Genomic DNA, 16,012 nt, shown 5'->3' with positions numbered 1-16,012 from the left:
GCTAAATAACGCGCAACCGTCGCGCAGAGATGCTCACGGCAACGAGTAAATAGGGTCTATCAGCGTTTTTATCGCAGAGGTGTAAATTCTGTGCAATTATAGCTCTCCCAAGGAAGGGGAGGGCTTACACTATTTTTGATCTGACATAAAGACTGTTCCGGGGTGAATTATCTGACAAGCCTGTAATTATCTGTTAAATATATATATTCTTATTTAAATGTTTCTAAACTAGCGGCAGCCGAAGCGGTGCTCCGGTTAGGAAGCGACGCGCTGCAGCCGGGCGAGAGGACAGGGCTCCCGCGCGCTGTCGAGAGCGGGAGCAGTTTGCAACTCACTCGTGAGCCTTCGCGCGAAGCCGAGACCGCCGGCCGCTGCCTCCGGGCTCCGCGCCCCGCTCGCAGGTCCGTCCGCTGCCGGAGACGCGCGGCGGCACGGCCGGTCCCATCGCGGCCAAGCGCATCGCCCGGCGGGACCGCGGCGCCCGGCCCGGCGGTAACATGGCTGCTCCGCACCGGGTTACGACGGCGGCTCCGCACCGGGGCGCGGGCACCGGGGAGCCCCCGCGGACGGGGATTTGGCCTGGAAGCGGCCAGATTTGCTAAGGGAGGAGGGAAAAATGGGGGGGGGGGGGCAGCACCTCCGGCTGCGGGTATTTAAAGGGAGCCGCGGCTGGTGTCAGGATTGCTCCGGGGTGGTGAGGGAGAGGATGGCGAGCTGCCCCGCCGCACCCGGGCACGGGGGGGCCCCGCGGCTCTCCACCCCCCCGGGGCTCTCCACCCCCCCGACATCCCGAGGAAAAAAAAAAAAAAAAAAAAAGGAAGAGCACCGACCCCCCCCCCCCCCCACGCCGCACCGAGCGGGCGGAGCAGCGCGCCCGGCCGCCGCCCCCCGCGCCCCGCCGCAGCACGCAGCCGCCCCCCGCGCCGGGCCGCCCCGAACCGAAGCGAACCGATCCGAACCGAAGCACCGAAGCGAAGCGGGCCGGGCCGGGCCGGACGCACCTGGCGGGCCGGGCTCCATGCCGCCGGCGTCGGCGCCCAGCTCGGCGAGGCGGCGGGCGGTGGCGGCCAGCTCGGCGCGCAGCGCCGTCACCTCCTGGCCGGCCGCCTGCAGCGCCCCGTCGATGCGCAGCGCCAGCTGCTTGTTGTCGTCCATCATGTGCAGGATTTTGGCCTGGGGGAGGGAGGAAGAGGAGGAGAGAGAGGTGAGAGCGGGCGGGAGCGGCGGGCGCCGCCGCCGGCTGCGGGGGGGGGGGCGAGGGGGGTGGCCTAGGCGAGGGGGCGTGCAAAGGGGGGGTGCCAGGGGGGGACCGCGCAAGCCGGCTGCAAGGGGGGGGCGGCAGGGGGGGGCTTGCAAGGGGGCGTGCAAAGGGGGGGGGGGACCGCGCAAGCTGGCTGCGAGCGGGGGGTGGAAGGGGGCGTGCAAAGGGGGGGGTGCGAGGGGGGGCTGTGCGAGCCGGCTGCAAGGGGAGGGGGGTGCGAGGGAGTGTCTGCGCAAAGCGGGGTGCCGGGGGGGCCACGCGAGCCGGCTGCAAGCGGGGGGTGCAAGGGGGCGTGCAAAGAGGGGGGTGCGGGGGGGGGCTGTGCAAGGAGGCTGTGCAAAGGGGGTGGAAGGGGGGGGCCGTGCAAGCCGGCTGCAAGGGGGTGTGTGCAAAGCGGGGGGGGGGGGGCGTGCAAGCCGGCTGCAGGGGGGGGCATGCAGGGGGGGCCGCAGCGGCTCGCCCCTACCTGTTGCCGGGCGGCGAGCGCGGCCAAGGGCGCCCGCGGGGGGGTCCGGGGCGAGCGGCCGCTTCACCCCGCCGCAGCCCCGGGCATCCCCGCCGCCTCCGGCGGTGCCTGCGGGCAGCGGCCGGGCCCGGGGCCGCCGCAGCGCCGGGCAGGGCAGCGCCGCAGCCGCCCCGGCCCCCGAGCCCGCTGTGCCCTCCCCCGGGCTGTCGCCGCCCCCGCCCCCGCGGGAGCCGCAGAGATGACCGCACCTGGAGAGCCTCGGACCGCGGGGAGCCTCGAGCTGATGTACGGGCGAGCCCGCCGCACCCCAATAAACCACCGCAGCGCATAGCCGCCGGGGGAGGGAGGCCGAGCCCGGGGTGACCCTCGGGGGACGCAAAAGTTCGGGGCAGCTGGGAGTGCATGAACCTGGACCGAGCTAACCCCAGAGCCCTGGAGGTAACTCTGCAGTTAGCAGAGCCGCAGCTGGTTAAAACCACCAGCAAACCCCGCTCCGAGGCACAAATTGCTGAGGACGTTGTAGCTGCAGCGAGTTACGCTGATGAAATATTTTATCCTAGGAAGGGAATGAGCTAAAGGAGAAGGAGCCTGGGAACACTAACCACCGCCATCCGCTGCACCAGCACCGCTCCCAGGAGCGGAGAGGACCAAGTCCTTTTTAAGTGACACCTCAACTTCGTAAGCTGAGCAAACGTTCGGTAAAAGAAAGAAAAGCCGGTATTCGGATACATGGCACAATGGCTTTTTCCAAGGGAAAGTTATTTTTGATGGAGAGTTTCCAGCAGTGCCTGCGACTCGCGTGCGAGCACCGAGCTGGTGCACTTGAAATGCAAGTGAAGCAGAGGCAGAGAGGTCTGTTTGCCTTAATGAATTCCCAAAGGGTGGGAAAAACAACCTGCCTGGGAAATGAATGCAATTTTTGAAACTCTCTTTCCGTCATCTCTGCAGCTCTCCCTGAAAGAGGTAAAGTTATTTAAGCATACATAGAAGCGGATTTCTAATCAAGATAAATACCCAGTTTCATGCCTGATTTGCATGAGTATTTGCTCTAAACTGCTCTTGCAAATGAGAGAATTATGTATGGAACTAGATAACCTGAATGTGCAATCGTGGTAGCGTATATGCAAGAACCTAGTCATTTACCTGAATAAAACGTAAGCTTCCTCGGAAAGGAACTCAACTCTAAGGTGCAGGCACACGATTTTTATCATAAAAGTCAGGTTAAAACTGATTTCAGCCTTCCGAGAACATATTCAGCTATTGAAGCAAAGTCGAGATTATGCTTCTTACTCAATCTAACCTTAATAATAGACTAGTTGAGTTACTGTAGTGGTAGTGCTGGAACCTTTTTAAATTAGAAATGTAAGAATTTCTGCTTCAGTGTGTGCTATTTAAAAATGTTTCTTAAACTTGGCTGAGGACTCATCCATAAATTAATAACCTAGCTTTAAAAATCTCCCTTATTACTTTAAATCCTTCTGAGATTCCCCTGAAGATATCTTGAAAGACTTTTCTCCCCTTTTCCATGCCTCCTCCCTCCTTGCTGGGGCACAGCTGGCTCTATTTAAAATTGATTTTGATCTCTCAAAATCATATCATCGGGTATCTTGACGGAACAAGAAGCATTCAGCACCCAGGAACAGCAATGATCCTTCCCAAACAGCTCTGAGTGCAGGCAGGAGGGCCTGCATCGGGCAAAGCCACTGCTCCGGCTAGGACGCGCCTGAGAAATCCTCCCTCGGACCCGGCAGAGGCAGAAGGTGAAGATCTGGGTGCACACGGATAACCCACAAGCCCCCCCCCAAAAGCCACAATTCTACTGTTTTGAACATGGAAATCCTCATTCGTGCTGACTTAGCATTACTTTTTAGAAGAAACAAGGAAGTAGTTAAAAATGGGGGCAATAACACATTACTGTGGCATCCAAGTACATTACGTGAAGACTGCGTGGGGTTGCACTGGTTCCCATTCAGAAGGCCAAGCCCTTGCTTAAATCCTCCAAACAGTGATGAAATGCAGAAACGAACTGGGCCTTGTTCCCTTTATTCTGTTAGCTTTGAATTAACAAAAAATTCAATTAAAAACTAATTAACTTGTTAAAATTAGAAACATACTATTTCCTCAAATTGCTTTGCTTTTTTTGGTTTCTAGCTTTTACCAAGAGCTCGACAGCTGTGCAGTAAATGCATATAAGAAATGGGATCCCCTCGTCTTAAAGATGAGGAACAGAGAGGTGGCATAAGTGTGTAGACAGGAGAAAGCTCTGGAATACCAGCCATCCTGTTCGCTCTTACTTCGCACTAAGGAGATGTTCGGTGAAGGGAATGGGAGGTGGTTAGGAGATGACAAGGCGTTGAGTTGCAAGCAGGTACCACCCAAGCCTTCCAAGCACCCTCTGTTTTGCTGTTCGGATTCCCCTTTTTGTGGCTCGGTATGCATGGCATGCGAAGGAACCTGCTTAGCTAAATGGGAAATGCCGTGTGTGTTAAGAACGACCATAATCTAATATGGCCCTTTGGCTCGATTCAATTAAATCCTTTCTTTTCCAATTAAATAAGCAGCCAGAGTTTAATAAAAATGAATTTCAGTGTGTCGTCTTCCAGCGCAATGACCTCCGAGATGGGGAAGGCTTATGTAAATTCTGCTGATTGTTTTTTTATCTGCTCATGTGTCACTTCCACAAAAAAAAAAAAAATCACCGTCTGTTGCTGTATTTACATTATATTCTTATCTGCTCAATGTATCTGTTTACAGTAATTTTTCCCAGCTGAAAAGGCTGCAAGGATCACTAGCTTCTTTCCACATCCCCTAAAATTGACGTTCTACAATTGGAAGAAAGAGCACGGCAGCTAGGACTTGACGCGCTCCTCTATCTTCTCCGTTTGGTTATGCCCTCGAATGCCACCCAGCAAACAGCAATGACGTGGCCTGTTCCAAATATCAGTAGAGGCAGCCGCAGCGCTGTTCATTAGCAGAGAAAGCACACCAAAAAAAACCCTCATCCCAGAGACGAGTAAACTTGGACAGCAATCACCAGCAAAAGCACAGCAGGCCTTCAGCTAAACAAGCCTCCTGCAGCACCTCTCCACTGAGTCATTTTTAAGTTACAATAGCCGCTAATATCTATGGAAGATTGTTCTCTACAGAGGTCACATTTTAATTTTTATATGTATAACTGCATTTGACACCCTCCCTTCTTACTCTTAAAATATTGAGCTACTCTTTTCTTCCTTAGCTGGGGTATAGAGCAGCAGAGCCGTCTTGCTGCCGTGTTACTGCTGTACCGTGGCTGAAGTGGTAGCATTTTAGTTAATCAGTTACAAAAAATGAAGTTGGAATGGTGTTAAATAGGGCAAAAGACAGGGAGGTTTGGATTTTTTTTTTCCTCCAGAAAACCCATTCTGCATTACTAGGAAGGAGATTTCTCGACCCCTTGAAAACCGGCGGCTTCCGCAGCAAACCACGCGGCTGAGCACGTCCACGGCGCTAGCCTGTATATGCCGCTCCATTAACCCCCTATTTGTTCAATGAATCACAGCAATCCAATGGATCTGTATACCTTCGGCATGTATTTAACTTTCACGCGGAAGATGCCAGCCACCAGCTTTTCCAAAAGCAGGTATCCGCGTTGGCGATGAGCTCTCGCTGCAAAGTACTCAGAACTTCTGCCGTTTTTTGTTTCTGCTTGATGAAATGGCTGGTACTGGTCCCGGTGGGGTTAGGGACCGGCAAACACTGAGACACGAGCGCTTTTCTCATCCTTTAGAGGTACACTTCCTGTTCAGATTAGCCCCATCTTCCAGTCATGATAGGGCAATCTCATTTTTTAGCTTTATAATGGGCAAAATTAATTTTGCACCATTTATCGGGAAGATGTGACCACTTACGGTTCAGGCTAGCCTCATACAGGACCCTGTAGCCACACTGGAATAACACAACGGCAGTTTCAGACCTGCATCTGCTGTCCCGTTACAACTTCCCACCACTATAACCACGTGCCTTGAGAGCAGAGTTTTGTAAAATTATAAGCACAGCCCAAAAACTAGCCAGGACTTCCAGAGCCTCTCCTTAGAGTATCAAACTATTCCGATTCAGTGCAAATTTGGGTTTTTTCCTCCCTGCTGAGCCATACCTGTTGCCCGACCCCGATGCACGTAAACCCTCACGCGTCTCCCACTCGATCGGCAGTCAAGGAAACCACAAACGCAGCCACGCGTTACAAAACAGCTTAATCGCACGCGGCAGGAGCACAAGTTTTGCGCTTACGCAAGGGGAGCACACGTGCGGATCAAAGTCTGCATGCCCAAATATCTATACGCTTGGCAGCAATGCCAAAATTTATGTGCTAATTTCCTAAAAGCAGTCTGAACTTCAAAAATATCTTTCCGTAAAGAGAGAAATAGGGAGCAAATACAATCAACTTTACATAAAGTCTGTATGAAATGCCTTTTCCCCTTCCTTTCCCAGTCATTAATTAGAGGGGAAAAAAACCATGATTAGGTATTGCAAGGGCACGGGGCGATTTAGGAGACAGAGTCCTACTGACTTCCTGAAAGAAATCATCTATCCTGTCGGGAGGGAAAGAACAGAGGACCCTAATTTACCCGTTGTTCAGACAGTATCATAAGGATCATACAAAAACTTAGATGAATAGAGAGACTCTGAAACACTTAGATAGCAGCATAATAGATGCTATAAAAATCCTGTGATCAATCAGCAGACAAATATATACTTAAATGAGGTGTTAGTGCGACGGATGCAAGAAGGGTGATTACGGGTTGCCTCCATTTCCTTTGGAAACGGTGACGCCACGCCGGGACAGGTCAGCACACCCTATCATTAATACGACATCAGCATTCGCCTGACGGTGCCTTTGTCCTGTACAGTCAAATCCTGCGAAGGTTTGACATGAGCGAGAGGCAGAGCGAAATTCAGGCGCCTTTGAATTTTCGTGACCCTTTAAGACACTTAACCCCCTTTTGACTGGGGGATTTCAGGCAAGACCAACACACCTACTGCATTGAGGCTTTTGGCTCTTAACAAGCTACTGCAGCATATAAAACATAGCAAGCGCTTCTAGTTAATGATCAATTCCTCCATCTCTTGCCTAATAAATCTGCAGTGTCACTAAGTCATCCATGCTCTCCTACGGTGCCGCACTCGGAGGTGTTAATCCTCCTTTGACGGGGGTTTGTGGTATGCTCCAGCATTAATGTGACTGAGGTCCAGAGTTAAAACCCAGGGAATGCAAAGTTTTAGCCATGCGGGCATTGCAGCTGCTTCTGTCTTGACTCAGACAAACTGGCTCAGCATTTTTCCTACTTTATTGCCGTGCTAAGAGAAGAAAATACTTTTTAGGCACTGCACTTTTTTTTTTCCAGCTAAACAGGAGTTTATAATGAAATCTGCCGGAGGTTGATTGCCCAAACATAACACCCAGCTATGAAGGGTAGGGAGTTTGCTTCTTCTAAGAAAGCCTGTTTAGCTTTTGACATCAGGTACATTTCTTTAAAAAAAAAAAATGTGATAAAGTATCTTAGTATAAAATCAATACCGAGCAGATTAGCAGCCTCAGAAGAAGTCTGGCTGGGTTTCTCCTCTGAGTCGGTTTATGGCAGAGATCAAGTGGAGGTGCTATCAGCTCGCTTGGGCATTTCACTTTACTCCTGACACACAGTTAAAATCCATCTGAAGTTACTCCCATTTCTGCATTCTTTCTCCCTTTTCCCATGCAGCCCCAGCACGTGCCTTCAGAGCACTGCACGCTCCCGTCTGACCTACTGTCCCATTTTTCATTGCCCCCAAAGCCAACTGCCTTAGGAGCAATCCCCATCCACAGAGCAGCCCACTTCCAGGGATAATTTTTCCTTGCTTCCTCATTTAGGGCACTGGTTTAGGCCTGGAAGGGAGAACTTCATGTCCCTGCACAAAGTGCCGGTGCAAGCTCTGCTTTTAGCACGTCCCGAAATACAAACAAGATTATGCGACCTGATCCTTCACTGTTTTTCTCCTTTCTTCCCCTCCCCATCTGCCGGCTCTTGCACCACTCAAGGAAGCGCTTTATTCCGCCAAAATCTCCTGAGCTGTCAAGACTTTCTTATCAGTTCCTCCACTTTTGGGAAAAACTCAAGATAAGTCAGCCCAGCTGTGAGCTGCCACAGCCAGAGCAAGATGCCTCAGCCTGATCCCCCGTCGGTGAATAATCCGCTGGCCTAAATCGATGGTCCTGGTCATCAGCTGGGACATCAAGAGAAGCTCAGTCCCCTATTAAAAAAGAAGAAAGACTGAGCTGTTATCTAGCCCTTCAGCTACCTCGGGTGAAAGTTATTTCCAAGAGAGCTAGAAAACACCGAGAATAGCGAGGAAGTCTCACTGGTCTCACTGAAGGGGAGCCCGAGAAAGTCAGCGATATCGTTAATAGCTTTGCACAAAACCTGGGAAGTTTTCCGCACGTCTAGGGTGTTGGAGCCAAAGGCAAACATCCTCAAATGAAGGCTTGATGAAACAAGTGGGATCCGAAGGAAAGCGGATATTCCTGTGCCACGAATATCCGGTGGAGAGGGAACGCTACCAGGGATCTCCTAGAAGGCCACCAAGCTCCAGCGCGTACAGAGGTCCCAGGGGTACCAGCACGTTCGTCACCCCAAAGGTCCTTCGGACAAGGCCCAGATGGGCGGGCTGGAAGGACTGCCAGCAGAGGGGTTTTAGGGAAACACATAAAACCCCTCAATGGCAATGAAACATAGCAGGACAACCGCCAAGGTCTCGCGTTTGCTTCCTGTCAGTAGGTTTTATAGATATCTATTTACAAAGCTATTTGAGTGCATTTAATTTTTCCAGTAGCCATGTCCCGTGGCTTGTGCAATGCTGCTGTGTTTATTCTACAAAGTTAGTGACTTCGTAGCACAGTACTCAGAGCTTCAGGGCATTTCTTCTATTATTAACTTTCCTCCAGTGCATATAGAAATACAAAACCTCGAGAGTTAAGATGTTCACAATTAAGAAACAGTTTTCACTCTCTTTGAGGAAGGGATAATTAAAAGAAATTTTAAGTGATAAAGTCTTTATGTTCCCAGACTAAATTTTAGGCCAGACTTTGGCCTAACCCCCCTACGACATAACAGGTTGTTCCACCCCTTACACCCAATATTATCCAAAAAGGTGAGGACAAGCACTAGAAATGACGTATGATTTGGGGCTGTTCGGCTAATTTTCTTGCTTTGTGATGACACTCCATTAAAACTAATGGTTAATAGTCTGCAACAGTCCAACTTGCCTCAAGATTAAGATCTGCCTCATTTGCAGTTACATAATTAGCAATTACCCTAATTTCACTTATATTAAATTACACTTTTTTTTTTAAATAAACATTATCTCTTCCAAGGAAAAAAAAAAGAAGTGGCATGAGTCTACTTCAGAGTATTTTACAGAGAGCTGCAGCATCATTATCTTATTCTTAGATATCATGTCTAGATACTTTTAATGAAAATATTCATTATTGTTAATTTGCATCTCTTTCAATTCTAGGACAGAATTCAAATGAAGATGTCAAAACAGTGCTACCTCTGTCAGAGGGGAAAAAAGCAGACGCGGTGACCCCCAAATCCTCCCGTCAGCCTCGTTACACGTGAAGAAAAAGCACTCAAAGCACCCGAGCTCTCCATCACTCTCATAATTAAGGGCAGCACTGGATGAGAGACGAGCACAGAAAATGAGAGGAAAATCACGGATTGTTAAAATCTGAATCCAAAATCTACAGCTTTAGTTGCGGGGGGAATGGAAAGCCGTGCAAGGAGCAGAGCTAGCCTGGAAACCCACCTCAGATGGGTTTGCGCTGGTGACGCCGCCGAGGCAGAGCAGGTTGGAGGCTTTCCGTGGGCAGCAGGTTGATGGGCCGGACTTTCCGCTCTGGGAAACGCGTTGGGAAAAGCACCAAGGAGACGAACAGAGGGAATGTGAAAGCTGGACGTGGACCAGGAATAACACGTGCCATACTCCGAGATTAGGGCAAGGACAGAGTCGGAGGGTGACAGGCTGGTGGGGCCAAAATCAAATGGGATTTTGTCACCGATTTGCGATGGGCCGGGAGTTCACCTTCTGCATTTAAAATTGGGGTTTTTAAAGGAGCCAAAGGAAAATTGCTTCTGACCCCTCTCCACAAATTCTAGTGGGAGTTGAGCTCTTAAGTCCCTTAGGCTTATTTGAAAAATCCCAGCCTTAAACTGCAAGATATGTTGAAATACAAATGTTAATCAGGATGATGACTTACTTTGGTCCAGCGGGGACTCCTTCTGAAGATAAGTACGTTTTAAATGCGTTTCCTTACTTGCTAGTAACAAAACTTCCCATTAGTCCAAGGAAGTATTTTTATACCTCCGAAATGCATGCTTCACTGAGCTCAGAGTGAAGCTAAAATAATCTTTTTATAGCAAATATGGATGAATACTTAAAAATAATAAAAACTCTGAATATTCATTTGAACTCTTAAGCAAATTTGCCCTTGTCATATTTGCATCTCTCTTGTGTTCCCTCTCTGTGCAATGGAGTTATTAGCATGAACATGCACAGAAACAGGATTTGAAGCTTCAATACCCGTGGGAAATGAATTTTAATTTCACTTGCTATGTGCAGTCACCCAAGAAACTTTATCATAATTGTTTATTATACTTAAATATTTATATTGTGGGAGCACTTGTTAGATAAAAAGGCCGAGATGCTACGGTGCCGGGTGCTGTACCCACACAGCGCCAGGCTCACCAAAGTTACCTCCACCACGGTCACGTCAGACAAGTGTCCTTGGGGGACAGCGGGGACCTCAGGGCAGAAGACACTTGGCCAAACGAGCTGTAGGTATAGGAGAGCTTTTTGGCTCTTTTTGGCAAGGACAGACAGCACTTTCTGCAGCGCGGGACCTCTTTTTGCTCCATCATGTAGATTCCCACAAGTCATCTCCGTCCCAGAGACTTCACCTCAAAGCACAGGTTGCCTCCGGTTAAGACAGCACAAACTGCACACTGGAATTTAAAAAAATTATATATATTTTTTATATATATTCAAACAAAATCTAAGATCAACAGCGTTGCTATTAATTTCCCACTAAGAAACAGGAGGAATTCCAGCCTATCCACCCAAAACCTTTCCCAAGCCTCCAGCGCACGCACGCGTGGGGGCCGCGGTTGTCTCCCAGCCGCGATCCACCTTTCCCAGCGGGAACAGCGACTGGGAAACCAGCCAGCCCGCTCACCCCGGCGCTGCCGGAACGCGGCCGCGGCGTTGCCCTGACAACTGCCACAGCCTGGCACTCGAGCTGTGCCACAGGTCCGTGAGCGTTTCGGCACCAGACACGCAAACATCTCCGTTAGGGGAGGGGGAGGCCTGCTGAGAGCATCTTCTGGGACCAATCCCCCCGCCAAGATTAGGGAGAAATAGCTGGGAGTTCACGTCCCCGGCAGGGCATGCCATGCCCTTCCATATAAATAGGTTTTATCGGCAACGTGACTGCACACTATGAATAATCATCAATCTGAACTACCCCAAAGATGCTTCCAACCAAAGCAGACGCGGTATTTCATGGTATTTCAACAGAACATAGGCCACAGAGTCCTGTTGCTTCAGAGACAGCCGAGTCCAGAGAAAGCCAAAGTCTCCTATGGCTTGAAGCGGTTAACTATACGGCTTCTTTAAGCAAGCAAATTAATGACGCTGAACTTCGCAACACCACAAAAAAAATTGAAGGCACCCCAAAGAATGTCCTCTTAATTGTAGCAACCTGCTACATTAAAGCTGCAATAGGAAAATTCATTTACAATTCAGCTATTAAATTGCAAACCATTACCACTGCTTTTATGGCTTTATATTCCTCTAACAAATTTATTATGTAATTACTCCGCCTAACAGCATCATCTCCAGCAAGTAAAGTTGAAATAAGGCACCTATATCAAAATCCCAACAATCCCACGTTTTCCAGAAACCATTTATATGAGAAGAAAACCCGTTATGGTGCAGCTTTCTTCCTGGGACTCCCTGATATTTAAGCACAGATTCTGGAGTTTTGGTCATTATGTGACTTACAATTAGCAAGTTGCACTGGAGAAAATCTATGTTATTTACTTAATTCCATGTAGCCTTGATCCACGGCCGGAGCAGACACCTCCGCGGGTCAGGCTACGTGCCCGCAAACGTGGCCTCATCCCTCCCGTAACGGCACATCCAGCCCCGACCCATGCCAATGCTAAAAAAGAAACAGCATTTTCTGCCTCTCTTTCTCAACCTCTGCAAAATAAATATGTCAGCAAATAAATACTTGGGCCTGACACAGAAACCCCACAGAAAGGGGCATTAAGCAGGACACACATTTCCTGCGCAGAATGACTGGATTATTGTTAGGAGATGCAAATAAATTCACATCATGTGCCTTTTTTTGTGCCACGCTCATCAAAAGGAGCGAGATACCGTTGGTCTCCGATGCTAGCCGAAGCCTGAGGAGTCTCTTGAGCAGATTAAAGAGCCAATTATGCTGGATTTGGAGAAGCTGCCTACTGTCCAGCCCGAATCCTTCGTGCTTTATAAAAGCAGATTAGACACTTGCCAGGAGACCGAAGCATCACACAATCCACCGGCACCTGCACGGCCATGCCACAGCCATGCAAGCCAGCTTTTGGGAGCAACTGCGTTATTTTACAGTGTTTCCTTCTAGCCTGACCGGTGGCTTTTCCTCATCCCGCTTTGCAGTACCTTCAAGCGAACCTCGCAGCATCCTGCAGGCACACGGCCCTCAGGGATGCACTGAAACAAGCACTGCAGGGCCAGCCCCACGGGAGCTCAAAAGCACGGGCAGTAAGTGAGCGTGACACCAGATTTTCTCACCATTAAGCTCCCCCCCCTTTTTCTTTTTTAAAGGAGGCTCCCGATTTGGGGAGTCCTGGGGATTGGTAACTCCAGCAGACGCCGGCACCCAGCTCCAGCCTTAAGGCACCTCGCTGCAGCCCTGTGAATCCTAATGGCCCAGTGGAGGCGGTTATTTATGCAGGAGGCATCTCCCTCCGCTCGCCCCGATGAATCGCTGCTCAGACAGGCTGAATGGCCCCAGCCTCCCCCTCTCACGCTCAATGCGCGGCCGCGGAGCCGCTCGCCTGCGGCTGCCAGCGCCCGCGGGCTCCCGCTCTGCTGAGCGAGTTCGTGTTTATTGACGAGCTCTGCTGCGGGTAGAGAGACACAATCAGAGGCCGAAGCCGACGTGGCTGCCTAAGCACCAAAAATCCCCTCCCCACCAAAAAATAAAGTAAAATCTCTGCAAAGAGTCAGAGGGAAATAAAGCGACGAGCTGGGGTGATTTATTCTGCCGAGCGCGGCGCCTGCCAACGCAGCGCAGTCCGGCGTGGGAGATGCGCTGGAGAAACCCGCCTGGTATTTGCAGAGAGCGGGAGGAGCCTAAGTAAATTAGATCCCCAAATCTCATCAAATTCAGCAGGAACTGGCTATCCCAAAAGCCCTGGACTATTTTCATTCTCAGGGCTGTCTGTCAGCTTACACGCCACTAAATAATGCAGACAGATCAATATATTTCCATTAAGCGTGCAGGAAAGAGGGTTAAGCAAAAAGGGGTTTTCAGGTAAAACTTAGTGGGTGATAACAGGAAAGATACGGGGCGGGGGGAGGGAATTAAGTTTCCCACAGAAATGCAACTTGCATTTTCACATGCCACACAACACCCTTTACGTAGCCTTGTCTCTGTTAACCCACCTCCCTCCCCAACTTTCAGTGAGAACTGGCAGTTTTCTGACACACGGTGATGGTTCAGCACAGCTCAGGCAGCGAGTGCCCCCAGGCCAGGCCAGCGGGACCTCCAGCTCCTGGGGCTTCCCAGGTGGGTAAAAGCTGGTACGTTACCATTTTTTAAACTATCTTTTCTCACAGTGGAGACAGGAGAAGCAAGACTTCAAAGGAAAACTGCTTTCTAGCTTTCTGCTGTCCCTTCCTTTTCCGTCACTTTAAAATAAATCTTTACTATAGCTAATAGCAGTATTTTTATGGAAAGGCGCTATTAAAAAAATTCAGATGTTACCTTCTTTCTGGCTGACAAACAAGACCACTTTGGTCTCCTTCTCGCTCCACCCCACCACTGCCCCAAAGAGGAGGAAGAGATGTTTGCTGTCACGTCCCAGGTGTGCAGGCTGGCCAGTTCAGTTACACACCACTGTTTCCTGATGCAGAAGTAAGGCAGTTGGACTTTTAAAAACAAAAGCCCTTAATCACGGGGATTTTGCCAGCAGCTGCCAATCACTACTGGAGAGAGGGGCATGCTACGCAGATCAGACCTCTAAAGGCAGAGGCGTCTCGGCCGTGGCGCGTTGCTGATGCGCTCCGGACTTTGTGGAGCATCGCCAGGATGCATCCAGCAAGAGTTTGCAAAACGCCCAGGTACCACGTTGACGAAGCTACACAAAAGCCCCCAGGGAACAACGCCGGCTTTGTTCGGGGATGCTGCCGGCAGACTCGCTGTGCCGTAACTCGGGACATGCGGCTTAAAGAGCGCTCTGCAGCTGCGCGCCGGCCCCGCTGACTTCGGGGACGATGTTGTAAGGTGGAATGGCGTCTTTTAATGGACTACACAACACGAGCGGGATGCATCGGCATACGCCGAGCAGATGCTAAAACAATTAGCAACAATTTCCCTGCCTCGCCCAAGACAGCCAAAGAGGGAAGGGGAGCAACCAACAGAGGATGGGGATGCGGCGCATAAAGCACATTAACAGCGCTAACTTCTCTGAGCATCTCATTTACTGAAGTCCAGCAATCCATGTATCATTGTGCTCCCAGCTGATGCCTCTTTGGCCACTGCTGCATCCCCTTGGCCAGCCTCTCCCCGTGCATCCACGGCAGAGGAGCTCGGTGCCTTCTTCCCACACCAAAACCTCTGCTACTCTAAAAGCTTTTTAACAAACCACCTGATTTTCTGCTAAAAACTGATGAGATCAAATAGACCAATTTAACATATCCCCTACTGCCACACTGTAAAATTTGCTAGGCTCAAGGGCTGAGAAGCGGCTGGTGCTTCAGCTCGAGGAGTGTTTTTCCTCCTTCAGATAGGGAGCTAGCTACACACGGCTGTTTGAAGGTGCTCGGCTCCCTACGTTTGCCGTAGGAAGCCACACACACCACCGAGGTTGCGGTTGCTATGGTGACTTACAGCGGAGATTTTCTTAAACTCCTGGAAGAAGAAAAAAGGAGAGAGAAGGCCCAAGAAACCAAAGGAATAACCGCTCCCTTGCAGGGAGATTTTAGAGCCATGTAGGTGTTGGATGACACCCAAGCCCCCAAGATACCAACTCTGAACTCAGTATCACCTCAGGCTGAGCGAGCTCTTCCTTTTGGATAGACTCACACTTGCACCTTGCTGGCTGCTGCTGTGCTGTGGCCAGGATCACTCACTGGGTCTTTGCTGGCTTGACTTAAGGGCCTGCGAGACGCCAGCCTTATTCCAGCAATTACATTTACTGCAGCAGTCTCCAGGGACTGTCTGAAGATGAAGCCCCTCCTTCAGAAGAAATGGTGTTTAATTGCAGCACATCTGGCAGGCGAGGAACCTTCCTGCCCTGCAGACATACATTTTATGCACGAACAGCTTGTGAGATGGGCAGTCCAGGAGCAGAGTCCTCCCACCGCTCAGACTATGGCCCAGCGGGTGGGCCAAGGAAGCATCAGCCTCCTCCGCGCTGCTCTTCCTCAGAGGCCGCAGTATGGTGGGATTTGGAGCAAATATGCCAAATCTGGTCAGTCTCTAGGCTCAGCTGATGTCTGGCTGGATGCAAAGGACTTCTCAGCAGGTGAAGTTCTGCATTAATGCGGCAGCAGTGACCGCTCCCCCATCCTTGCCAACAGCCCAAGGAAAGCCGCCAACCGGTGATGGGCTGCAGCACGGTCCCAGCAAAACAGCAGCCGAAAGGAGCAACACCCCCCTAGGCGGTACCCAAATTCAACCCCATCCCCAGGGTATTTTGTCCCTCCCAAGCCTGTGAAAAAACCCACTCTAAGCCAGCAACCCTATTGATTTTAACAGTGGATTTATGCTGCACCAGAATTCGTAGGTGCCACTCCGCGATGATTTGTATGCACGCTAGCAGGGCCTTTTATAGAGGGATTCAAATGAAGTGGCTGGCAAAATCCCAGGCGAATATTTAGTTAGGGTAAAAAACATATAGAAACACAGCTTCTGAAGGCATCTCAAGCAACTTTTGTTTCCATGGTAACTAATGTTTATGTTTATGTCTATTCAGAGTGTTTCT

At 50.4% G+C, this 16,012-nt stretch overlaps 1 protein-coding gene and 1 long non-coding RNA gene across 3 annotated transcripts in view; one reads left to right on the top strand and one right to left on the bottom strand.

The window, feature by feature from the left end:
• Positions 1 to 16,012, bottom strand: part of KAZN (kazrin, periplakin interacting protein) — a 164,293-nt gene that overhangs the window by 46,959 nt on the left and 101,322 nt on the right. The window contains exon 3 of the mRNA XM_064525645.1: positions 1,002 to 1,173. Within this exon, the coding sequence (XP_064381715.1) occupies positions 1,002 to 1,173 (172 nt within the window). The remainder of the gene's footprint in view (positions 1 to 1,001; positions 1,174 to 16,012) is intronic.
• Positions 1,073 to 4,317, top strand: LOC112980607 (uncharacterized). Of its 2 annotated transcripts, XR_010392852.1 has the most exons (3): positions 1,163 to 1,204; positions 1,805 to 2,165; positions 2,288 to 4,317. It is a non-coding gene; the product is annotated as an uncharacterized LOC112980607 (long non-coding RNA). The 2 variants fall into 2 exon arrangements; XR_010392853.1 differs by lacking the exon at positions 1,805 to 2,165 and having other exon boundaries at positions 1,073 to 1,204.

This window comes from Dromaius novaehollandiae, chromosome 24 (assembly GCF_036370855.1).
Source record: "Dromaius novaehollandiae isolate bDroNov1 chromosome 24, bDroNov1.hap1, whole genome shotgun sequence".
Classification (NCBI taxonomy): domain Eukaryota; kingdom Metazoa; phylum Chordata; class Aves; order Casuariiformes; family Dromaiidae; genus Dromaius; species Dromaius novaehollandiae.
Note: the sequence above shows the minus strand (reverse complement) of the source record. Positions and strands in the feature narration are given on the sequence as shown.